Source organism: Saccopteryx leptura, chromosome 5, assembly GCF_036850995.1.
Source record: "Saccopteryx leptura isolate mSacLep1 chromosome 5, mSacLep1_pri_phased_curated, whole genome shotgun sequence".
In the NCBI taxonomy this organism is placed as follows: domain Eukaryota; kingdom Metazoa; phylum Chordata; class Mammalia; order Chiroptera; family Emballonuridae; genus Saccopteryx; species Saccopteryx leptura.
In genome coordinates, this window is record NC_089507.1 from 1,912,736 (window position 1) to 1,938,278 (window position 25,543).

The window sequence follows — 25,543 nt, forward strand, 5'->3', positions numbered from 1 at the left end:
TGTGTCACAGAAATTCAGGGTGTACCATGTTCACCTCAAAGTTAGCGTCTTACTTGGTACTTTTTGGAAATGAAATGCACAGCAGTAAAGCCAGAGAAGTGGTTTCCCAGGTGTGGTTTCAGATAGTGCATGTTAATTACGGAGCACACACAGACCACACTTGGTCTTAAGCAGCTCTCAGTGTCACTTACTGCTGTGCCGTGCCATGCTGAGCCGAACCGTGCCTTGCCATGCCGGGCCATGCCGTGCCGTGCCATGCTGTGCCATGCTGGGCCGTGCTGTGCCATGCTGTGCCATGCTGGGCCGTGCCATGCTGGGCCATGCTGGGCCGTGCCGTGCCGTGCCGTGCCAGGCCATGCCGTGCCGTGCCATGCTGTGCCATGCTGGGCCGTGCTGTGCCATGCTGGGCCATGCTGGGCCGTGCCGTGCCGTGCCAAGCTGTGCTGGGCCGGGCCGTGCTGGGCTGGGCCGTGCCGAACCAAGCCGAGCCAAGCCCGCAGCCAGGAGCCGCGTTGGCTGCCCCCTTCCTGTGTTGACCTTCCCCTCCCTGCAGAGTGGACACGGTCCTGGTGTTAAGTGAGGAGGGGGGGATGGCTGGGAACAGAGGTCCTGGAGGGGAGGTGATTCGGGAGGGTTCTGGAGTGGGAAATGGGAAATCTGCAGTGGGGAGTGCCCACCGGGGGATAAGGAAGGGAAACAGTCGTCTGAGTGAGAGGGACCTGGAACATTCACAGCTGCTTAGAGGGGCTGCTGCACCCCGGGGAGTCTCGGAGCTGCAGGGCCAGAGGTTCACTGACCACAGTTCCGTAGTCTGTGCTTGCCAGGCACACCGGGTGACCGTGGACTCCCTGTCCTGGTGAGGGGGGCTGCTCAGCACCCGCCTATGCGTTCTGCCGGGAAGCCTGTACCTAAGGGCTCTGAAGCTGCTGCTTCCTAAGGGATGGCTGACGGCAGCTCTGTGGAACGGTTTACCAGCTGGAAAGCTCCAGAACGTCACAGAAGCAGTTACCAGTATTGGCTGCTCGTCTTTCTGATGACTAATAAACGGAGGACTCCAAGTCAAAACTCTTTAAAGCTTGAGCAGTTTATGTAGTGCCTGGCATTTAAACATCAATACTGCTTTAATGATGATGTGTGTCCTTTATATAGTTGTCAGAGCGTGTTTGCACGTGCCATGATGACCTAACTTGCTGTGGGTGAGCCCCGTCCTGCCACTGGCAGCCTCGGACTCTGAGAGCTTGTGTCATTGTAATTGGCCCATAGCCGTTGAATGAGTTGCTCCTCCAATTTTAGATAGGCGTCCAGATCAAGACAAGTGAACAAGAGCGTCACGATGCTTTTCTTGTTTGTTTTTATATTTTATTGTTTTTTGAGAGGTACCCAGATTCTCCTTATGTTTATTAGTCTTTTTTTCATTATTTCTAATTAATCAAAAGTCAGAGAAAAGTTTGGATTTTATTTTACTAGAATACTTTAAAAATTTATTATTGTTGGCCCTGGCCGGTCGGCTCAGTGGTAGAGGGTCAGCCTGGCATGCAGGAGTCCCGGGTTCGATTTCCGGCCAGGGCACACAGGAGAAGCACCCATCTGCTTCTCCACCCCTCCCCCTCTCCTTCCTCTCTGTCTCTCTCTTCCCCTCCTGCAGCCAAGGCTCCATTGGAGCAAAGTGGGCCCGGGCGCTGAGGATGGCTCCATGGCTTCTGCCTCAGGCACTAGAGTGGCTCTGGTCTTGGCAGAGCGACGCCCCAGATGGGCAGAACATCGCCCCCTGGTGGGCGTGCCGGGTGGATCCCGGTCGGGCGTGTGTGGGAGTCTGTCTGACTGCCTCTTCGTTTCCAACTTCAGAAAAATACAAAAAAAAAAAAATTATTATTATTAGTGATCTTTTTTTTTTAAATTTTGTGTAAGAGAGAGAGGAAAGAGATGAGAAGCATCAACTCGTAGTTGCTTCACTTTAGTAGTTCGTTGATTGCTTCTCCTATGTGCCTTGATGGAGGGGTGGGGGGAAGGGCTCAAGCGGAGCCAGTGACCCCTTGCTTAAGCCAGCAACCTTGGGATCATGTTGATGACCCCGTGCTCAAGCCGGTGACCCCTCAGTCAACTTGGCAAGTCCGCACTTGAACTGATGAGCCAGCTCTGATGCCAGCAACCTTGGGGTTTCGAACCAGGACCTCAGTGTCCCAGGTTGATGCTCTGTCCACTGCTCCATGACTGGTCAGGCATGCCAAGTTTAATCTTTTTTTAAAACTTAGCAAATGTTTACATTTGATTTTAACTTTTTTTTATGTGTTTTTCTTTAAAGCTCCTCGACAATCAGATGCCTCAGGACCTGTCACAGCAAATAAATCCTCATCGCTGGGGAGTTTCTACCACCTTCCTTCATACCTCAAGTTGCATGATGTTCTGAAAGCTACTCACGCCAACTACAAGGTACCACTGCTCTTAAAAACGTGTGCAACATACCCAGGTGTCTCGTGGGTTCCTGATGTTCTCCCTCAGGGTCATAGCTTGTACGTACAGGGGGACCTGAGTTACAGTCATTTTTTTTCCCAAGGCTGTTTTTTATCCTTACTTATGGCAGCCTCCAGGTCCTTGTTCAGCTCTCCTCAGAACCCTTTGATCTTTTTTTTTTTTTTTTTTTGTATTTTTCTGAAGTTGGAAACGAAGAGGCAGTCAGACAGACTCCCGCATGCGCCCGACTGGGATCCACCCAGCACGCCCACCAGGGGGCGATGCTCTGCCCATCTGGGGCGTCGCTCTGTTGCAACCAGAGCCATTCCAGCGCCTGAGACAGAGGCCATAGAGCCATCCTCAGCGCCCGGGCCAACTTGGCTCCAATGGAGCCCTGGCTGCAGGAGGGGAAGAGAGAGACAGAGAGGAAGGAGTGGGGGTGGAGAAGCAGATGGTCACTTCTCCTGTGTGCCCTGGCCGGGAATGGAACCCAGGACTCCTGCATGCCAGGCCGACGCTCTACCACTGAGCCAACCGGCCAGGGCCAGAACCCTTTGATCTTAATGCGCTCCCTTGACCCCGTCCCACCAACTCAAAGGTGGGTCCTTCCCCCCAGTGCCCCCTGGAGGTAGGCCCTTCCCCCGCCACCCCCAGTCCCGGTCTGTGCTGCTGTCACTCCTGGAGCTCCCCTCCTTCTTGGCTTGTCACCTCAGGGTGACACGGGGGTGGTTGCAGGGGTGGGTCCCCTTGTATTTTCCTCCTGTGTGTGTCTTAACTGTTTTCCTGGTTCATTGTTGGTTCTTGGTTTCATTTCACTGAGCAACTTTCTGTGTATTGTAACACTTTTACAGGGTTTTTGCCAACTTTTATTTTCACGGTCAATGTCTTCCCCCTTGACCTTGTTCTTACAATACTGTATTATATTTTCAGACCTGACCCACATTCTCTTGGTTTATTTCATGGGGGAGGTGCTGCATAATTTAATTAAGCTGAGGCTTTTAGAATCTTAATACTTATCAAGACTAATTTAATATTTTGTTGTAGCCAGACTGAAAGGCTGAGTGTGAATTTGATAATGATTTTGCCCAGGGATCCTTATGTATATGGAGCAGGACATGCATTTTCTATTTTTTCATATGCTGCTTGTCAGGTATTGGTTACAACGGACATTTAAGTAGTTTTCCGTTACTACAGAAGGTTAAGAGTTATTTCTGTTGGTGGAGTCAGTATAAATTGGAAGGTGCCTTTGAAGGAGAGCGGTTTTCTGTTACTTCCTGGAAGCGCAGTCTCCTTCCCGGGGACTTCCCAGCACTGGAAGCAGACGGCAGACAGGAAGGAGCACCCCAGACGGCCAGTGTCTCAGACGAGCCCGTGGGACGTGCAGTAAGCCTGTCTTCTCCACCTCCTCCAGGTCACCTTGGATCTTCAGAACAGCACGGAGAAGTTCGGGGGCTTTCTGCGCTCTGCCCTGGACGTGCTGTCTCAGATTCTGGAGTTGGCAACGCTGCACGACATCGGGAAGGTTCGGGTTTCGTGTCATCTCGTTGAGCCGTAGCCGGCACACCTGATACGCACCGCGGGGCCCAGTGCCTCCGGGGGTGGGCTCTGGCCCTCCCGGCACAGTCAGGAAGCGGTCACAGCTTGGGGAGGGGCTTCTGCGACGCTGCTGTGCTTATGTCACTGCACCCGAATCTGATCTGTCTCAGCCTCAGGTTGGGGGTTCAGTTTGTACCCTGTTTTCAGTTACTTCCTGTACATTAGCTTAGGTCCATGTTAGTCTAGAAGAGAGTGGGTGGGTTTGCACTGTGCTGCGGAGTTCTTTAGTGTCTTATTTGACAGTCGCAAGTGGGAAGGGCAGCGGCAGACCTGACAAGGGTGCGCAGCGAGCCCCTTGGTGCCCTGGGAAGCAGCAGAGGAGACTTGGGCTCCACGTCCAGCGTTTCCCTGCGCCCCGTCCTGTAAGGACACGTTCAGACGCATAGGGGAGCGCAGAGTGCTGTGCAGAGCGCAGAGCCTGCCCGTGCGACGTGTGTGCACGACCCAGAGGCTGCCGACGGCGTTTTGCTGGCTTTGCTTTGCTGTTTGTATCCATCTGTCTGGCATCTTATTTTTGGCTGAATTTCAAAGGGAGGTACAGAGAGCCCCCTTTAAACATGCGTCTCCGTAAGTGAAATGCAGGATACCTAGTGACGTTCGCTTGTCTTCACATCTCAATCTTTCTCTTTTTTTTTCTTCAATCTTTCTCTTGATGTGCATGAGAGCTTGCCTGGGTTTAATCATTGGACACGTGGTATTTCTTCTTGGCTACTCCTGTGCCGTTTTCCGGTTGTCACGTCAAGTGCATACGCTTGTTTCTAACAGCTAGTGTTTTCTTCTGTTGATACTCAATTAGTGTCCCCTCAGTGAAACTTGTCAGAGGTGTCGTGATGTCGCCCCCTCGGTGAGGCCTGCCCGGCCACCCTGTCTACGCTTGTACCTGCACACAGTCTTCTCTCTGTTCATTTTCCTCCCTGACTGTGGCGCCAGCAAACGTCCTCTGGACTCTGTTTGCATCTTTGTGTTCCCTGCGCCTGCAGTGGTCCCTGGGAGGGGGTCGCTTCCCGCGAGCATTTGTTAACTGAGCGTCCGTGTGCTTGTTCGCGTCTATTAGGAGAGGTCAGTCTGGGCGTCACCACGAGAGGACGTCCCTCTCCTGACATCTCACCACTTCCTCCCACAGTGTGTTGAGGAGATCCTGGGCTACTTGAAGTCCTGCTTCAGCCGGGAGCCAATGATGACGACGGTCTGCGTCCAGCAGGTAGGACGGGTTCCCAGGCCATCACTCCAGGCGCAGTGACGTCACACTGCCTGTCACTTGGAAGGGGGTGCTGTGCTGTGTCCCAGAGGAGGAGGCCTGTTAGCGGGCAGGGCAGAGTCTTCGTGTCCTCTAGGTGTTAGGATGCGCGGTCTCATTTACAGCCACAGAGGGACCGTCACTGTGAGGGTGGTCCCTGAAGGTGGACACAGTCCCTCCCAGCAGCGGTCTCACGGGGAGTGACGGCTATTCTCCCTGAGAATCTCCTGTCTGCACCTGTGCTCACCCACCCTGTCCTCTTGGATGGCTGTGTTGTTGGTGTGGGCGTGTGGCTCGTGCTGCGTTGAGTGACATGTCAGTGGCTTTGTTCTCTCTCTAGTTGTTGAAGACTCTCTTCGGGACAAACTTGGCCTCCCAGTTTGATGGCTTATCGTCCAACCCCAGCAAGTCTCAGGGCCGAGCCCAGCGCCTTGGCTCATCCAGCGTGCGGCCAGGCCTGTACCACTACTGCTTCATGGCTCCCTACACCCACTTCACCCAGGCACTGGCCGATGCCAGCCTGCGGAACATGGTGCAGGCGGAGCAGGACCATGACACCTCGGGGTAACTGCACCTGTCCCTCTGGGGCACTCTGTCGGGCGTGGTCTGTGGGGGAAATACGGAAAGATAGTAACCAACATCTTCTAAGAGCCTGTTTTGTTCAAAGAACCCTAGGACATATGGTTGCTACAGAGGTGCTCAGAGGAGTGTGTGGCCTGGTGAGCGAGGGGTCCTGAGGCTGGTGCCCTCAGAGGGGCAGGCCAGGGGACGAGGAAGAGTGAGCAGCCAGCCTCACTGCCGACTGCAGGCCGGCACCTGCGCGTGATGTCCTCCCGTGTGAAGGCGTGGGCTTTCCCCGTGCTCCCCTGCGCGTGATGTCCTCCCGTGTGGAGGCGTGGGCTGTCCTCGTGCTCCCCTGTGCGTGATGTCCTCCCGTGTGGAGGCGTGGGCTGTCCCCGTGCTCCCCTGTGCGTGATGTCCTCCCGTGTGAAGGCGTGGGCTGTCCCCGTGCTCCCCTGCGCGTGATGTCCTCCCGTGTGGAGGTGTGGGCTGTCCCCGTGCTCCCCTGTGTGTGATGTCCTCCCGTGTGGAGGTGTGGGCTGTCCCCGTGCTCCCCTGCGCGTGATGTCCTCCAGTGTGGAGGTGTGGGCTGTCCCCGTGCTCCCCTGTGTGTGATGTCCTCCCGTGTGGAGGCGTGGGCTGTCCCCGTGCTCCCCTGTGCGTGATGTCCTCCCGTGTGGAGGCGTGGGCTGTCCCCGTGCTCCCCTGCACTTTCCTGCAGCAGCCGCTGCGTGTCGGCGCACTTTGTGGGTAGACACCTAAATGAGCGGACGCTTCCGTGTGGACGGTGCTGTAGTGTGCAGAGGCTTTTGAGGACCAGAGGGCAGCGTTGGATAGTATTTCTATTCTGTAACTTGATGGCTAAAAGTTTTTTTTACTTAAATTGATGGTTATATTTTTAATGCCTGAACTAGAGTAGGTGTTTCTTAAATTACCATAATTATGAGCAGATATTTGGTTACTACTCTGTGTAGTATCTGTGGAATGCCTTTTTTTCCCTTTTATGGATACAGTGGTAAGTCAGCTACAGTTAGAATGCCCGAGTTAGGAACCAGGGGAAAGGCGTGACCCGGGCTTCCCCTTGGGGACACACTTCCTTCGTGTCCCCATCTCAGGAGCAGGCTCTGCAAACCCTGAAACAACGAGGGCATAAATAAAGCGTGTGTGAGGGTGTGTGGTACTGTCCTTTCGTATGCAGTTTTTACAAAGAAAATAGTGTAACTGATGTAGGTAGTTACAGTGCTTTCCAAGGAAATGAAGTGATAGCTCCTGCGTCCCTGGTCTTGCCATGGCTGTCCCCTCAGGCCTGTGGGGCTGAGCAGTCCGTGTCCTGAGGTGGCAGGTGCTGTCTGAGGGTTCTGCTCACTCAGCTGTGACTCGGTGTCATCTAGTCACCTTCATTAAAGGAAGAGCGTGGCTGTGCATTCTTTCCACCCTGGCAGTGCTGTGAGTGTGCGTGTGTGCGTGCCACTTGGGCTTGCTCAGCGTGCGGCGGGATATCGAAGGGCATTGTTCCCTCGCCTTTTTTCCCTTGGCAGGTGGTTTGATGTCCTCCAGAAAGTGTCCACCCAGCTGAAGACAAACCTCACAAGCGTCACAAAGAACCGTGCAGACAAGGTAATCAGGAGCCGGCAGGTGACGGCCGGGAGGGAAACCGGGCCGGCACCCGCCAGCTGGCTGCTGGAGGACTCACTCAGGGGTTCTGTTTTTCTCTTTCGTAGAACGCTATTCACAATCACATTCGTTTGTTCGAGCCACTGGTCATAAAGGCGTTGAAGCAGTACACGACCACCACGTCTGTGCAGCTGCAGAAGCAGGTTCTGGACTTGCTGGCGCAGCTGGTTCAGTTACGGGTGAACTACTGCCTCCTGGACTCAGACCAGGTTGGTTACTCTGGTCTCTCAGCTGCGGGGCACGTTCGCAACTTCAGACAGACAGGGAGACTGCCTCCCTGAAAGGCGTGCACGCTTGTCTTCCCCACCACCTGTGTCTCACCGGTTGTGGCTGGCCATACGGAGGACCTGGGGCGTACTGGCCTGGCAGCCCAGCCCCCACCCCAGGCGTGCCCATCCATGCTGGGCCATTAGGGTGACCCTCGACCCCTTTTCACATCCGCCAGAGGTTCTTCCTGTGCACACCCTCCCCCACTACAAGATAAGTTTGAATTGAAATTGTGAGATATAATTAAGAGTTATTGTTTGGCCCTGGCCGGTTGGCTCAGCGGTAGAGCGTCGGCCTAGTGTGCGGAGGACCCGGGTTCGATTCCCGGCCAGGGCACACAGGAGAAGCGCCCATTTGCTTCTCCACCCCTCCGCCGCGCTTTCCTCTCTGTCTCTCTCTTCCCCTCCCGCAGCCAAGACTCCATTGGAGCAAAGATGGCCCGGGCGCTGGGGATGACTCTGTGGCCTCTGCCTCAGGCGCTAGAGTGGCTCTGGTCGCAACATGGCGACGCCCAGGATGGGCAGATTATCGCCCCCTGGTGGGCAGAGCGTAGCCCCTGGTGGGCGTGCCGGGTGGATCCCGGTCGGGCGCATGCGGGAGTCTGTCTGACTGTCTCTCCCCGTTTCCAGCTTCAGAAAAATTAAAAAAAAAAAAAAAAAAAAAAAAAAAAAAGAGTTATTGTTTGGGGGCCACTTTTACAAAATCCAGAGACTTACTTTAAACAGACTGTCAGTTGTGATATCCAGTCTGAAGCTTTTGACTGTAGGCTCACCTTATAACAAGTAAGGGGCTCTAAGGAGTCACTGATCCCTGGGTCCCAGGAGCCCCTGCGTCCCTGGCTGTTCTCACTCTCACCAGGGGGCTCAGCTGCTGGGCCTTGCTCACGTAGCTGCTATGGGTATGCGACTGGCCAGTTGTGTCACTTCCCAGTGTGAATTCTCTTAAACCGAGGTTTACGCCAGTAAATTCACTACAGAGAAAGTTGCCTTTAAGTCATCAAAATGTGGCTTCGTTGTTGAGCTGTGATCTTGCCTACTTGCCTATGTGAGGTAGGACATTTTTTGAGTTAGAAATACTACAGTTCTCTCCCTAGACATAGACACTCGTCATCACTGACACCCTAAAGCAGGGGTCGGGAACCTTTTTGGCTGAGAGAGCCATGAAAGCCACATGTCTTAAAATGTAATTCCGTGAGAGCCATACAACAACCTGTGTACATTACGCATTATCTAATAAAAATTTGGTGTTGTCCCGGAGGACAGCTGTGATTGGCTCCAGCCACCTGCAACCATGAACATGAGTGGTAGGAAATGAATGGATTGTAATATGTGAGAATGTTTTATATATATATATATTTATGTATATATATATATATATTTTTTTTTTCTTAAGCTGGAAACGGGGAGAGACAGACTCCCGCATGCGCCCTACCGGGATCCACCCTGCACGCCCACCAGGGGGCGACACTCTGCCCACCAGGGGGTGATGCTCTGCCCCTCCGGGGCGTCGCTCTGTCGCGACCAGAGCCACTCTAGCGCCTGGGGCAGAGGCCAAGGAGCCATCCCCAGCGCCCGGGCCATCTTTGCTCCAATGGAGCCTTGCTGTGGGAGGGGAAGAGAGAGACAGAGAGGAAGGAGAGGGGGAGGGGTGGAGAAGCAGATGGGTGCTTCTCCTGTGTGCCCTGGCCGGGAATCGAACCTGGGACTTCTGCACACCAGGCCGACGCTCTACCACTGAGCCAACCGGTCAGGGCCGAATGTTTTATATTTTTAACATTATTATTTTTATTAAAGATTTGTCTGCAAGCCAGATGCAGCCATCAAAAGAGCCACATCTGGCTTGCGAGCCATAGGTTCCCGACCCCTGCCCTAAAGGGTCTGTTCCTTCAGGAGAAACCAGGAAGCATGGTCAAGGTGCCGACTTCCCCAGAGCCAGCCTGGGAGCTGTTACCCGGGGCAGGGGACAGCAGGGGTGCCTGCTCACTCTTCCTTCTGCTCCAGTTAGCGGAATGTCATTGAAAAGCACCATTTTCTTCTTCGTAGGAGATACTTTTGGGGGGTTGGTTTGAGCTGTCATTCTCTTTCTCCTGGGAGGGGAAGCCCTTGTCTGAAGTGGTGGACCGGGCAGCCAAGGCATGTAGGGCTCGGGACAGGAGTTTGAGGACAGAGCAGGGCTCGTGGGGCTTCCTGGGAAGAGGCCCGGGGCTCATAGCCAGAGCCACTTTGAGGGGAAGCCAAGGCCGCTGGCTTGATCCATGCCAGTGAGGACGTGTCGGAGCTGTGGCCCGCCTGTCCCCACTCCCCACTTCCCAATTCTGACTTTCTGCAGCTAGAACAGATGTCCCTGTATCAGAGGCTGGTCTCTCAGGACTCTCCCTGGGAGACAAGGGGCATAAACAGCTGCCCACGCTGGTGTAGACCTCTCAGATAGACTTGACTTTCATCAAACTCTTTCTTTAGTTGTTCTATGTAGAGCCTGTTCTTAAAGGTAGTACAGTTTATGTTGCTTTCTTGTCTTTCTAAACCCTCCACTTGATCCATAAACATGGAGGGAGGCCACCCTGAGGATCTTCCGGGCCGTGCTTCTCGGCAGACGTGCTGAGTCCCTCTGGGACCCAGCCCTTTCCCCCTCGGCCACCACAGCCAAGTCTCCCCCACCCTGACTTGGGGTCTTGGGGTTTCTGCCACTCAATCTTCTCCCTCTCGCTGGTTTTCACTTGTGTGTATTACTCAGTTCCACTCCCCAGTTCTCAGGATTCAGTGCAGTGACAGTTTGTCTGAACAGGAAGGAAATCTAGAGCCGGTGGACCACCGAGCGCACTTCACATGGTTCACTGAGCACCTGCTGCGGGTGGGTGTCACGCCAGGGCCGTGGGGAAGCAGCTGACGTGAAGCTCCGTCTCCCTGTTCAGGGGCGAGGGCGCTGACGGGGCGCAGAATTGAGCTGGGGAAGCAGCTGACGTGAAGCTCCGTCTCCATGTTCAGGGGTGAGGGCGCTGACGGGGCGCAGAATTGAGCTGGGGAAGCAGCTGACGTGAAGCTCCGTCCCCATGTTCAGGGGCGAGGGCGCTGACGGGGCGCAGAATTGAGCTGGGGAAGCAGCTGACGTGAAGCTCCGTCTCCATGTTCAGGGGCGAGGGCGCTGACGGGGCGCAGAATTGAGCTGGGGAAGCAGCTGACGTGAAGCTCCGTCTCCATGTTCAGGGGCGAGGGCGCTGACGGGGCGCAGAATTGAGCGGGACGCACAGGCGGTTCTCACGCAGGCCTGACATTCTGCGTCTGCCCTGGGCCGTCGGTCACCTGTCAGCACCTCCAGCGTGGGGCTCCTCACTCTGACCCAGGGTCCCGCCTGTGTCTTCCGGGTACTGCCTGACGTCTCCTGGGGTTTGTTCGTGCTTCCCAGAGTTCCACCCCAGTGCTCAGTGATTGTGTTGAAAGAGGTTTCTGGAAGGGTGGGTCCTGAGCTGGTCCAGTCTGTCAGTAGAATACGTTTGAGTTCTTATACACTAGAAACGGGTCAGCTGTCAGGAAACCTGTTATAAATTCACACAAGTAGGGAGGGAGAAAAATAGCCCCCTCGGCACACTGATTATTGACGTGAAGTTTCTTTCCTGCTGCAGGTGTTTATTGGATTCGTGCTGAAGCAGTTTGAATACATTGAAGTGGGCCAGTTCAGGTAGCAGTGTGTTGTAACTTTGCATGTCCTTGTTACCTGAGTACGGGTCACTTAGATGATTAACATGAACATACTTTAAAGGATTGTTAGGTATCTTTGCTAGGTATTTTTGAATGGCAGTCAGATTAACGTGCCATGCATTTTGTTTCCCTTAGAAATTAGTAAGTATCTGAAAACTTGTTTAGAAGCCGTTCTGCATCTGGTAATCATAGATGCCAGTTCTCATTTTGGGTTTCAAAGTGTGTTAATTATCATACAAGGTTGCTAAATGAAATCTCATCTGGTACAACAGTAATTTTTAATTTTAAAGAAAATGTTTTTTTAGGTACAGTTGACACTAGTAAAGGTAATTGTTATGCACTTTCCTTGTTAGACAGGAAGGTTTACTACTTTCTCCTGTGCATACAGGTGTATAACTATTGAAAATGAAAATGCTTTAGAGTCTGCACTGCTTACTAAGTAGTTTGGGAGGCAGTGCAGAGGAGCGTGTCTTGAGAGTCCCTGGGGCCTGGAGGCCCCGGTTCTTACTCTAATCCTGCAACACCCTGACTGTTGACGTGAGGCAGTCACCTTTCCTCCGTGGGCCTCAGTTTCTTCTCCTGCAGAGTGCAGGAGCAGGGGGGAGCTCAGGACCCGAGCGGTGGCCCCCGTGCTGGGGTGCTTTCTGCACTCTCGTGTAGCCCTGCTGAGCGCAGGCTCCTCAGACGGACAGGCATCCCACCCCAGACGGGACTGGGATAGATTGCCAGGGCTCCCTGTGTGCGAGCTCTCACTGCGCTTTGAGCGATGTACTGTAGTTTTTATTGATCGTGTATCTTATTTTAAAAGGGAAATGTCTAAATGGATGTTTTTGTTTCTAGGGAATCGGAGGCGATTATTCCAAACATCTTTTTCTTCCTGGTACTCCTGTCTTACGAACGCTATCATTCAAAACAGATTATTGGGATTCCCAAAATCATTCAACTCTGTGATGGCATCATGGCGAGCGGGAGGAAGGCTGTGACGCACGGTAACGGGACGGCGGTGTCACGGGTTGCCCGCACTGCTCCACGCTTTGTGGGCGCTGTGTGCGTGTACACGTGTGCTTGTGTGTGTGGAGAGGGCATTGCGCTTACTCAGGTGAAGTGTAGACACTGAGCTGCTGTGAGGTGCAGACAGGGTCTGTCCACATGACACGGGGAATGTAGAAGTCCAGCTCCTGCTGCATTAGGCACAGTGGCCTCGGGGCAGGACCCTCTGTCCATCAGGGATTGTACAGGAGCTTCTGTAAGGGCCCCAGAGTAAGGGGCGGCTGCTTAAGCAGCCCGTTCCCCCCGTAGAACAAGGCAGTGCGGTTTTAAGAACCAGCTAAAATCTTTCTTTGAGCTTTGGTCTTCAGCATTCTCTTCTGACTCCTCTCTGGCTATAGTCAGGAACCTGTAGGCTTTTGAACTTTGACAGGGACACTTCTGACACCTGTGCAAACCCAGACGTGAGGGTGGCGCTGCTCCACATGTGCTGTCCGTCAGTGTGCTTGCAGGACAGCAGGGGACCAAGCAAACGGCAGGGGCCCATCTCCGTGTCCCCACTCACATGGCCTCGTGGGGGCCAGAATTCATGGCTCAGCAAAAACGCCGTGCTACATGGATGGACACAGGGTCACTGGACATAGTGGACGGTGCAAATGTCCAATAGAGGGACGTCAGGTGTCCTACATCAGAGGGTCTGTGGATAGAAAATAAACGTGCAGCCAAACCCCACTGCTTTCTGCAGGAAAGCTGTCACCTGTGGGAAGTCAGCATGTGTGCTGGTGTGTGTCTCCAGGGTGAGTGCGTGTCACTGGTCATGAGGTGGGCATGCCTGTGTGTACATGTCACTAGTCACTGTGTGCTCTGTGTGCACACAAGGCTGGTGTGCCTCTGTATGTGTCACCAGTGTGAGTATATGCATGTGTGTGTGTCACTAGATAAGCATACCCACGGGTGTCACTAGGTGTGACAGTGTGCCTTGATCTTGGTGACATGATTGGGCAGCACCCTTCCCAGTGAGGCATTTCTTAGAGTTTATTCATGTAGTGTTGTGAAAGAATTTGGCTGCTGTTCAGACAAAGAAGAAACTTAGGGAAAAAAGAAAAACCTCAGTTTAATTACTGGTGATGACATAGAAGTCTGACACTTGGAGGAAATATTTCCTAAGAAGTATATATATATATATTTTTTTTCTTATTAAGTGAGAGGCAAGGAGACAGAGACAGACTCTCACATGTGCCCTGATGGGGATCCCCCTGGCAAACCCCTACCAGGTGATGCTCTGCCCAGCTGGGCCATATCTCTGTTGCTTGGTAACCAAACTATTTTTAGCACCTGAGGCTGAGGCCATGAGCCATTCTCAGTATCCGGGGCCAACTTTGCTCTAACCATTTGAGCCATGGCTGCAGGAGAAAAGAGAGAGAGGGAGGAGGAGGGATGGAGAAGCAGATGGTCATTTCTCCTGTGTGCCCTGACTGGGAATCGAATCCAGGACTTCCACATGCTGGGCTGACGCTCTACCACTGAGCCAACCCGCCAGGGCCCAAAGAAGTATTTGTCTTTTTTCAGAAAAACCTTTAAGTAGGTTATGTATAAATATAGGTTGTTACTGGGAAGGTTTTATTATTCTGAGTTTTAGTTTTGGATTTGTGTCTCTTCTTTGTCAGGAGTGATATTATGTCACAGAAAGCCTAGGTTTTTTTTTTTTTTTTTTCTTTTTGTTTTTTTTTTTTAATTTTATTTATTCATTTTTAGAGAGGAGAGAGAGAGAGAGTGAGAGAGAGAAACAGAGAGAGAGAAGGGGGGAGGAGCTGGAAGCATCAACTCCCATATGTGCCTTGACCAGGCAAGCCCAGGGTTTCAAACCGGCAACCTCAGCATTTCCAGGTTGACGCTTTATCCACTGCGCCACCACAGGTCAGGCCGCCTAGGTTTTTTTGTTTTTTTTAAAGCTTTTGCAAAATTCCCATTTAAGTGTCCGAGAAAGATCAGTGATCTTCCCAGTGGTGTACTGATAATGTCACAATGATCAATAAGCCTGATTTGTCCCTTATCATAACCGCGTATGGATTAGGGCTTCCTGTATTTCCTTACTGAAGCCGTCTGGAGGTGTTCAACACCGTGTTGCAGATGTCAGCGTCACTCCATGGCTTCTCAGTGCAGACTTGTGTCCCCGCAGCCATCCCAGCTCTGCAGCCCATAGTCCATGACCTCTTCGTGTTAAGAGGGACCAACAAAGCCGATGCGGGGAAGGAGCTGGAGACCCAGAAGGAGGTGGTGGTGTCGATGCTGCTGAGACTCATCCAGTACCATCAGGTGCGGGCAGCACGGGCCGCCCTGTCCTCCGTCGTCCGTGCAGGTCCGGGGGGTGCCACGGGGCCGCTGTCTGCCTGTGGCTTTGTGCCAGCCTGGGTGCTCGGCGGGGCAGATGCCAGGAGAGGGCGGTCCGTAGAGGTCTGTCAGTGACGTGGCACCACAGCCCGACACTGGCTGCGGTCACATCTGTCAGAGTGGGGTGCACGCCCAGCCCCTCCTTTCTAAAACAAGGACCAGAAATAATTATTGGACAGTGTTGATCTGTTTCTTTGAGCTGATTCTGGAGTAGTTTTCCTTGAGGTGGAGCAAGAATGTCAGGTAGTTTGAGACGAGTTACATGCAGACATCTGACTTCTCCGTGACTCCTCCCTTTTGGTTTGTCCTGGCAGCTTAGCCCTCACTCATTTTGTACTTCCTTTTCCTCTGTCTTTGAACCTTGATGAAGTCAGAAGCGTTTCTCACAGAACACTTTTCTCTGTGCAGTCTCACTTGGGTTAATTTAAGTAATACTTAGACGCCCAGCTGTTCAACTGAATCCTGTAATTACGATAGTAAGTACAACTGCCGCAGCGAGGTTGTGAGTCAGCCCGACTGGGCAAGCGCTGGGTTGGTGGGAGCCTGGAGAGCGTGGGTCAGCTGCGGCCTGGTTTGTCAGAGCAGAGAGGGCGGGCCGGTCACGGGCAGGGGAGTCGGTCCCATGCAGATATTTTCTCATGCAGCACAGGCACAGTGTGGAAAGGGGCGCTGGGGTGGCTCTGTAGACGGGGCTTCCATGGGTATGTCTGTGTCTTTTTTTAGAGCAAGAGAAAGAGAGAGACAGGAAGGGGAGAGATGAGAAGCATCAACTTGTAGTAGCATCATTTTAGTTTTTCACTGATTGCTTATCATACATGCCTTGACTGGGGGGCTCAAACCAGTGACCATGGGGTCATGTTGACAATCCCACACCACTCAAGCCATTGACACTGCATGCAAGCTGGATGAGCCTATGCTCAAGCCAGCAATCTCAGGGTTTCGAACCTGGGACGTAAGTGTCCCAGGCTAACGCTCTGTCCACTGTGTCTCCACCAGTCAGCCTGTCTCTGTCTTTATAGCAGTTACGTTTAATAGACCATGTTGGCAAACTTTTTCTTTGTTTACTCCCTTGTTTTCTGTAGACAAGCAGATGACAAATATGTTTAGCTTTGCAGGCCATGTGGCTTGTTGCAACTCACATCTGCTTTGTGGATAAAACTGTTAGGATATTCATCAGGGGTCGGCTGTGTGCCCACCTTACAACTGCAGGCCGTTAGATACCTCTGTTGAGAAATGGTCACCGGTGAGGTTGTGCTCAAGCACGGTCACTCTGCCGAATGTCAGCGCTATCCAGCAGAAGACTTTTGCAGGGAACACAGTTGACGTCAGTGTCCACAAGGCCACGAGGCGGCTACAGGTGTTTAGTCAGGACTGGGTGTGGGTTTTGCCAAAGGTTGATGTAAGTTTGGTTTTATTTTTGTGCCTTGTCTCTGGCTATGAACTCCCACGAAATAACAAGGGTGCGTCTTGCCGAAGCAGGTGTGGCCAGAGCGCCTTTGAGGAGTATCTCCCGGGTTCTGGTGTTGTCCTCTGGCCCCCTGTCTTCCTCGTCCCAGGGCAGGGTTTTGTGGGTTCATCGTGCCCTCACGGGGGGTCCTGGTGCTCCTGCAGCAGAGCTGGGGTGGGGGGGCGTGGTGAGGGGCTGACCACCTGCCGTGGGGGGAGCGTGGAGTGAGGGTTTGACCGCTGCCCGCACCCGCAGGTGCTGGAGATGTTCATCCTCGTGCTGCAGCAGTGCCACAAGGAGAGCGAGGACAAGTGGAAGCGGCTGTCCCGGCAGGTCGCCGACGTCATCCTCCCGATGCTAGCCAGGCAGCAGGTGTGTCCTTGGGACAGGGCCGTGGGGGGCTGTGGGGGACTGTGCCAGCCTGCAGCGAATCACAGGAGCGCCACCTCCCACGGCGGCGTCAGTGTGGGTCCCCAAGCGGGGGCTCCCCTTGTCTCTCAGCATCTCCTGCTCTGCAGCTGGGGGGGCTCCCCTTGTCTCTCAGCATTTCCTGCTCTGCAGCTGGGGGCTCCCCTTGTCTCTCAACGTCTCCTGCTCTGCAGCTGGGGGCTCCCCTTGTCTCTCAGCGTCTCCTGCTCTGCAGCTGGGGGGGCTCCCCTTGTCTCTCAGCATTTCCTGCTCTGCAGCTGGGGGCTCCCCTTGTCTCTCAGAGTCTCCTGCTCTGCAGCTGGGGGCTCCCCTTGTCTCTCAGCGTCTCCTGCTCTGCAGCTGGGCGCCTGTGCTCAGGGGTGTGGCGTGGTTCCTCAGGGCGCCCAGCAGGCAGGGACAGGTGGGACCCGATGAGCAGTCTGTCCCCGGGGCCTGTGTCCTTCTTGTTGTACTGTCCTGCCTCCCGGTCCCCTCAGTCCTGTTTGATTGTAGGTGGGCACTTTCGCTTCTCACCCAGGAAGTAATCAGCACTTAACCATCATTGAGTCAGAGTTTCTGTTACCAAATGGCACAGTTGGTTATTTCCACAAACCCAGGGAAGGAGGTGGTCTGGCTGTGCCATACAGTTGTCTCCAGGTGTCCAAGCCATGTCTGCCACCAGTGTGAGGGGACAGGACGCTCTGCACCTGTTGGCGGCAGCAGCTTTGTCACCAGGGCAGGTCCCTCCAGGACAGCTCACCGGGTGCAGGCCCAGCTCTCGGTCTTCAGCACCTGGACGCTGTGCTCGTCCTGGCCCCGCTGAGGAAGCAAGAACTCTGGGTAGCAATGCTCAGGGCTCTCGGCACGTGACAGGAGCGTGGACGCACACTGCTCCTCCTGTCTGCATGACGTCAGCCTGGTGCTGCTTCTGTACAGACTTGTCACCGAGGCCACGTAGAGCGGGCAAGTGTTAAGCTAATAAGCGGCAGTTTTAGTAAGTTGTCACAATTGGTGTTTTAATGAGGTCAGGACTCCATGCCTGTGGGCACATAGTTTTTAGAGTAATGCCACGAAGGGTCTGCCCACTCTCCTCGTTCTGGGCATCGACTGAGGAGGTGCAGGGTGAGGCTGGACTGGGAAGTCATGCCTGGCTCAGGTGAAGTCATGGCGGAGCCCAGCAGACCCCTGGGCTGAGAGTGTCCAGGCCAAGGTGCAGCACCGACTTGAGGCAGGAGCCTTCTGTTGGGGTCAAGGAGCAGCAAGTAGGAGGGCAGGAAGTGGGGCCTGGAACGGTCCCAGGGTCCCTCTGGCTGCTGCCGGGATGTTGGGAAGCCACGGAGCACGTGGTACAGGAGGGGCCTGGCTGATCTTCAAGTGGAGAACAGACTGCGGGCTGTGGGCGGGCAGAGCAGCGCAGCCCCTGAGGCGAAGGGAGGTGTGGAGCAAGTGGCGGCAGCGCCGTGGCCGGGAGTGGCCCTCTGCCTGGCAGTCCAGGGTAGACAGGAGCAGTCGACCCTGCTGATGGCCTAGGTGTGTGGCGTTAGAGGAGAGGTGGGTGGGCCACTGCACGGGTGTGGGGGGGCTGCGAGGTGGGGAGACAGAGCAGTGGGCTTTAGGAGGAGGCAGAGCTGGAGTTGGGGGTGTTCACTTGGGATACCTGGTAGGCATGTGTGCAGGCTGCCACAGGCGTTGGGGTGCACGGGTTTGGCACTGTTGGGAGAGAGCCGGGCAGGGGTAAGCACCTGAGACTGCACAAGGGCACTGTGGGACCCAGGGGAGCAGTGGGAGGAGGGGGCGAGCTCCGTACCCAGGCAGCCCCAGCCTAGAGGCCACAGCAGTGCGGAAGAGCCACTGCGGACACGCGGAAGGGACAGGCAGCGCGGAAAAGAAGAGCAGACATGCAGGGAAGGCCTGCTGAGAGGCTGTGTCTGTGAGCCCTGGGGACTGAGCCAGTGCTTGGCAGACCAGGGCCCCCGAGAGGAGGGGCGGAGGGCAGACCAGGGTCCCCGAGAGGAGGGGCGGAGGGCAGACCAGGGCCCCCGAGAGGAGGGGCGGAGGGCAGACCAGGGTCCCCGAGAGGCAGCGCAGAGGGCAGACCAGGGCCCCCGAGAGGAGGGGCGGAGGGCAGACCAGGGCCGCCGAGAGGAGGGGCCGAGGGAGCAGTGGCCCCGCTGGGTGTCAGTGGGAGTTGCTCTAAGAAGGAGCATGCCCAGGCAGCTGCCCAAGGAGGAGAGGGGTCAGAGGAGGGATACGTTGGAGGAGGGAGGGTCTGCATGTCCGCTGAGAGCAGAAGCAGAGGGGGCTGGCGATGCGGGACTTAGGGCATTGTGACTGTAGGGTCCCCGAGGGGACACCAGCCCTGGGTTAGGGACGCTGCTCACAGGCAGGTGGGCCCTGTCGATGGGCACCAGGAAGAGCAGAGTTGGATGCAGTCCAGGTCGGTGTCAGGCGCACGCGGGTCTCTCCATGCTCCACGGTCCCCTGCAGGCAGGTGTGGCCCAGCACTGCGTGGCTTCAGGTCTGCCCCTGGAAAAGGACATCCCTTGGCAGAGGTGCCGACTGTATTTACACTGGTTAGTAGTGACAGACTGGGAAGGTCGGTGCCCGCCGTGGTCGGAGGGCCGCTAGATGCACTGCGTAGAGGCTCAGCTCCGAGTGTCCTAGCGGACCCAGCATCCACTAAAAATGTTAGACTCGAAAGCCTGTTGCCTTGAGAGTCTAAGCAGGGACATTTATATAAGGTCTACCGGAAAGTTCTGTCCGTTTTTTGAATAAAACAAAATACAAATTTTTCTTACCGTCAATAAACTATTAAGTAATATAATTGCCATTATTATTAATGATTTCTTGCCAGCGTGAGGGCAATTTGTATATCTTTTTTTTTTTTTTTTCATTTTTATTAGAGGGGAGGGGGAGAAAGAGAGGAAAGAGATAGAACAGGGGGAGAAGCAGGAAGCATCAACTCCCATATGTGCCTTGACTAGGCAATCCCAGGGTTTTGAACTGGCGACTTCAGCATTCCAGGTTGATGCTTTATCCACTGTACCACCACAGGTCAGGCCTGTATATCTCATTTTTGAAAAATGTTTTATCTTATGTTGCGAAAAATTGAACCAGTGCTTGTTTGATATCTTCTTCATTTTTGAATTTTTTGCCCTTCAAAAAATTTTGTAAGGACAAAAATAAGTGATAGTCGGAGGGTGCATAAAAATTACAGTGGCGTAAATGAACTTTATCAGTAGCCATGAGTACACTATCGCTTCACACATAAGACTAACGTGAATCAACTTTTAGTTAATTTGCTACGTCAGTATGTATACATTAAGTGATAAAAATAGAGAGGCACACATGCGCCAAATAAACGTGCTTACGTGTTGAAACTTATTGTGATAGAAACAGACAGAACTTTCCAGTAGACCTTATATGATGTATCAAAACAAGTTAAACAAAATTTCTGTGTGGAACAGTGGAGAAAGTTAAGAAAGAAATACAGTAGATAAATTTGTTAACATTTGCTACTCTAACGGCACCATAGGGATGGGGCACAGGTAAAGCAAAGAAAAACAGTCGGGTTGTGTGGATTGTACCTGTTTAGGGCAACTGTATGTATAAAGGTGCACGGGGCTGGCTCCCCACGTGGGTGTGATTGTATCAGGGGCGTGTTTCCAGCTGATTTGTTCTTTTTTTTTTTTTTGGAAACAGAGAGAGGGATAGACAGGGACAGACATATAGGAACGGAGAGATGAGAAGCATCAATCGTTAGTTTTTCGTTGAGCATTGCGACACCTTAGTTGTTCATTGATTGCTTTCTCATATGTGCCTTGACCACGGGCCTTCAGCAGACCGAGTGACCCCTTGCTCGAGCCAGCGACCTTGGGTCCAAGCTGGTGAGCTTTTGCTCAAACCAGATGAACCCGTGCTCAAGCTGGTGACCTCGGGGTCTTGAACCTGGGTCCTTCCGCATCCCAGTCCGACTCTCTATTCACTGTGCCACCGCCTGATCAGGCTGATTTGTTCTTTTATGTATTTAATTCTTACAGAAAACATACTGTTTCTATAATAAAAATCTGTGTGAAAACACTTGCTTTATGGGAAAAAATGGAGCTGGTACAATTGGTTTTGAAAAGTGTTTGCTTGGTTACTACTGACGTTGAGATACCTTTCTTGCCAGGGTGGTGAGGATGGGAAGGTCAGGGCCACACGGCCCACAGCCACCCACCCTGAGGTGTAAGCGTTGGCGTTTTTGTTGTTTAATTGCAACAGATGCACATTGACTCCCATGAAGCCCTGGGCGTGCTGAACACTCTGTTTGAGATCCTGGCCCCCTCCTCCCTCCGGCCCGTGGACATGCTTCTGCGCAGCATGTTCGTTACTCCAGACACCATGGTGAGTCCCTGGCCTCCCGACGGCGTCCTGGATCCAGCACCAGGGCACCGGCTTTGCTCCGCCGGGCCACGGTGGGCCTGAGACTCGCCCTGCAGCCCGTCTCCCAGCCGGTGGCGGTGCAGCCTGTCCAGGGCCACGCCGAGAGCTCAGTGCGCAGAGACCTGGGGGAGGTGATGTCGGCAGTCGGGAAGAGTGTCCTCTTCTTGCGCTGACTGACTCAGCGCACTGTCTTCTTTCTTTCAGGCGTCTGTGAGCACCGTCCAGCTCTGGGTCTCAGGAATCCTGGCCGTCCTGAGGGTCCTCATCTCCCAGTCCACCGAAGATATTGTTCTTTCTCGTATTCAGGAGCTGTCCTTCTCTCCGTATTTAATCTCCTGCCCGGTCATTAGCAGGTTAAGAGATGGGGACAGTAACTCAACACCAGAAGAACCCAGTGAAGGGAGACAGGTGAAGAATTCTCTGCCAGAAGAAACATTCTCGAGGTATGCTGTATGTCTGACCCTTCTACTTCCTGTCCTCCTGGAAGCCGTGTGTTTGGCCATGAGAAAGTCAGGACAGCTGCTCATCTTCCTCCACCCTCTGAGCCGGGTGCAGATGGCTGCTCTGCTGGTGGCTCTGGTCCGTGCCTCTTTTACGGCCCAGTCACATCCTGCCTGATGTCCTCCTGACAGACGATGTGCGGGGTGCCCGTCCTGGGTGCAGGCAGTGCGGGCGTGTGCTGCCTGCCGAGAAATCAGAACCTATGTGGACCCACTGGAAGTCGCTCTTACTCTCCTCCGCACCTGGGCTGGCCATGCTAAACGGTGTTTGTAATAAAACCCTCTCCCTTCTAGGGAGGCCGCTCCCGTCATGCTCCCTGTGGGACACTGTGGTATTAAATCGTGTCTGTCCCACATTGTTCAGAGGCTCCTTAGGGTAGTGATTCCAACTCAGCTCTGCAGACGCTGTGCTGGACGAGTGTGTTCCCACCTTGGCTGGACTCGGGGCGCTCACCGAGGCAGAGTGGCTCAGAGGACATGCTGTGGCTGCAGTTTCTGCCGCATGTTCCCTCCAGCCGGGGCCACCGTAATGTGCACTTAGCCGTCCTTCATGGTCACGGGGGGGGGGGGGGGGGTGCCGTGTGTGGAGAGATGAGCCCTGGAGGCCCACATGGCACCTGGTTGCAGGGTCATTAAGCGAGTTGCTAAAACGGACGAAATTAAATTCCCGTGCTCCGTCCCATTACCGGCATCTTTACAGTTCACAAGTCATGGTGTCCTTGTGACAGGAGGGTGCTCTGTTTACCGCCCCCTCAGGAGCGAGGAAAGAGGGGATGCAGAGAGGCAGCGGACTCGGTCTGAGGGTTCGGTGTCCCTTCCTCGCGTGTCCTGTGCAGACTGTATCTCCTGGGTACATTTTTACAGGCTTGTCCCACCTCCGTGCTCCAGAATGTCTCCTCACTCACCGTCACCCTTTCCCTCTCCCTCGAAGGTTTCTTCTCCAGCTGGTCGGCATTCTTCTGGAGGACATCGTCACGAAGCAGCTGAGAGTGGACATGAGTGAGCAGCAGCACACCTTCTACTGCCAGGAGCTGGGCACGCTGCTCATGTGTCTCATCCACGTCTTCAAGTCCGGTAGGTGCAGGCTGCGCCTGCTGGAGCGTGTCCCGGTGCTGCGTAGGGCGGCTCTGCCCGGCTCGGGGCGCTGGGAAACGGGGGGTGGTCAGCACAACCCGAGAGCTTTCTCCTGCTCTCAGTATTTGGGAGGCCGTGATGTTTCTGTTACTTTATACATGATTGTGAATATAAAAAGACACTGAACCCCAGAGGGACGTCACAAGATGCCGGTCATGCATCAAGCACAGGAAGCAGCCAGTTGATTCTAGGACAGTTGACGTTTCCCAAGTGAAATGTGTGCTTTCTAGAAGGCCTTGCTTTAGACGCAGTGAGTGAGATGTGGGCACAGGGACGGGCGTCAGACACAGTGAGTGAGATGCAAGGGACCATAGGCACGGGGACGGGCGTCAGACGCAGTGAGTGAGATACAGGGGACCGTGGGCACGGGGACGGGCATCAGACTCAGTGATGGGCACGGGGACGGGCGTCAGACACAGTGAGATACAGGGGACCATGGGCACGGGGACGGGCGTCAGACGCAGTGAGATACAGGGGACCATGGGCACGGGGACGGGCGTCAGACGCAGTGAGTGAGATGCAGGGGACCGTGGGCACGGGGACGGGCGTCAGACGCAGTGAGTGAGGTGCAGGGGACCATGGGCACGGGGACGGGCATCAGACACAGTGAGTGAGATACAGGGGACCGTGGGCACAGGGACGGGCATCAGACACAGTGAGTGAGATACAGGGGACCGTGGGCACAGGGACGGGTGTCAGACGCAGTGAGATACAGGGGACCATGGGCACAGGGACGGGCGTCAGACGCAGTGAGTGAGGTGCAGGGGACCGTGGGCACAGGGACGGGCATCAGACACAGTGAGTGAGGTGCAGGGGACCGTGGGCACGGGGACGGGCATCAGACGCAGTGAGTGAGATGCAGGGGACCATGGGCATGGGGGCGGGCGTCAGACGCAGTGAGTGAGGTGCAGGGGACCGTGGGCACAGGGCCGGGCATCAGACGCAGTGAGTGACTGAGATGTGGAAAGACCGTGGGCATGGGGAACAGGCATACTTTCTCAGCAGAAAATGAAGAGTTTTAATCTCTAGGAAAACAGGCAGTGAGGAGGTCCTGGTCCAGATGTGAAATGACCCAAACATGGCATGATTTTCAGCACTTGATCTGATGAAAACCCTTAATTGTATGAAGATTCTCTAAGTGGCTCAGAGGTCAGGACCCCAGACCCATAGAAAGAGCTGTTGTCCCTGTAGGCTTCTTGGCCTTGTTGGGAACTGTGGCCACAGTAGTCACACTGTAAGTGCTGTTTATTGAAATTTTTTTTTTTAGTCACTGTATGAATAAAGCTGAAAATTCACTTACTTCCAGTATGGTGTTAGAACAGAAAGTTTCCAGTTCTGACAAACATAAAAGGGAAACTGACCAACTTGATTTGGGAACTGGAAGGTGGAGGAAGAGGCAGAGGGATAGGGGCACCGATATTGGGGGCACCGATATTCCCACCTTGCGTTGTCGGGTTAGGCAGTAATATCTGGGGTTGACAGATCAAAACCTGGAGGCGAGGCAGTCACTGCACAGAACTGAAAAGGTCGCTTAGGTCAGAAGGAGGTAGCGTGTTGTGCTAACGGGGTGGCGTCTGTAAACCAGAACAGACACCTTGTCAGCCACCTGGTGGCAGGGATAGGCCTCACCCTCCCAGAGCCGGAGAGCAGGTCCCTGGTGTGGGCTCCTGCAGTGTGGTCGCTGCTCTCAGTGATGAGGCAGGGTACTTAAGAACCAGAAGCCCTTAGAAACTTCCTTTTCCCTACTCTGGCCTTATAAATGACCAGAATGAAAAGATCTGATCTATCTCTTTGGCAGAGTTTTAAGTCAATGAAGGATATAGTTCAAGCTGGGTTCGTCTTGTGATCCGTTCTGCGTATCCAAACAGGTTTGCCAACCTCGAGTGTGCTTTTTGTTGAAGGAGACCCGTAGCCACCTCTGACTAAGTCAGGAAGTAAAAGTAAGAGCCAGCTCCCTAACTGGGTGAGGCCTGAGTAATTGGGCGGGGGCCGGGAGGGCATCTCCCAAACCTGGATGCCAACACCGTAGTCTCACATCTTTGGTCGGGTCCCTATAGCCTCGTCCGTCTACTACGTGGATGTGCAGCCCTACGCGTGGCATAGATTGTTGACTTTCCTAAATAACTGTCTCCAGTTCTAGCAGAGCAACACGAACCCGACTTGTATGCGGCCCCATGGCTGTCCACGTGAAGATTTCATTTTTACATCTCCTTTTGTAACTGGATATAACACATGGCGACTTTCTGATGAATGGATAAAACCAGAGTGTCTTGTGCAAGCTTCTGAGACTCTTAAGAGGGAGCAGAAGTCTTTCCCATGGTCTGAATGTCTGTGTTCACCCAAAAGTCATATGCTGAAATCTTAATGCAAAAAAAAAAGAGAGAAATCTTAATGGCCAAAGGGATAGTATGAGGAGGAGGGGTTTTGGGGAAGTACTTAGGTCATGAGAGTGGAGACCTCAGGACTGAGCTTAATCCTCTTGTGAACGAGACAGGACAAAGCTCCTGACCCTCCCGGCATGGGAGGGGGGACACCGTGAGAGGTGGCCGTCTGCAGCCTGGAAGAGGCTCTGATAACGTGACGGTGCGGCACCCTGACCTTAGACTTCAGCCTCCAGAAGTGTGAGGATTAAGTTTGTTGTTTAGAAAGCAGAAAACAAAACGAACCTAGAAGCCCTGTTATGTGACTTTAAGTCACGTGGACCTTATTTTAGTACAAGTTAGAGCGCACACACCCTACACCTGCAGCAGAAGACAGCTGCCAGTGTCGG

General features: G+C 53.9%; 1 protein-coding gene across 4 annotated transcripts in view; it reads left to right on the top strand.

The window, feature by feature from the left end:
* The window catches only part of HTT (huntingtin), a 132,175-nt gene that overhangs the window by 62,894 nt on the left and 43,738 nt on the right, over nucleotides 1-25,543 (top strand). For all 4 annotated transcript variants that reach the window (XM_066386831.1, XM_066386829.1, XM_066386830.1 and 1 more), the window contains 13 exons: nucleotides 2,303-2,430; nucleotides 3,863-3,973; nucleotides 5,171-5,248; nucleotides 5,625-5,848; nucleotides 7,384-7,462; nucleotides 7,567-7,728; nucleotides 11,406-11,461; nucleotides 12,322-12,470; nucleotides 14,648-14,784; nucleotides 16,562-16,678; nucleotides 20,978-21,100; nucleotides 21,344-21,582; nucleotides 22,571-22,713. In XM_066386831.1, the coding sequence (XP_066242928.1) occupies nucleotides 2,303-2,430; nucleotides 3,863-3,973; nucleotides 5,171-5,248; nucleotides 5,625-5,848; nucleotides 7,384-7,462; nucleotides 7,567-7,728; nucleotides 11,406-11,461; nucleotides 12,322-12,470; nucleotides 14,648-14,784; nucleotides 16,562-16,678; nucleotides 20,978-21,100; nucleotides 21,344-21,582; nucleotides 22,571-22,713 (1,746 nt within the window). The remainder of the gene's footprint in view (nucleotides 1-2,302; nucleotides 2,431-3,862; nucleotides 3,974-5,170; nucleotides 5,249-5,624; nucleotides 5,849-7,383; nucleotides 7,463-7,566; nucleotides 7,729-11,405; nucleotides 11,462-12,321; nucleotides 12,471-14,647; nucleotides 14,785-16,561; nucleotides 16,679-20,977; nucleotides 21,101-21,343; nucleotides 21,583-22,570; nucleotides 22,714-25,543) is intronic.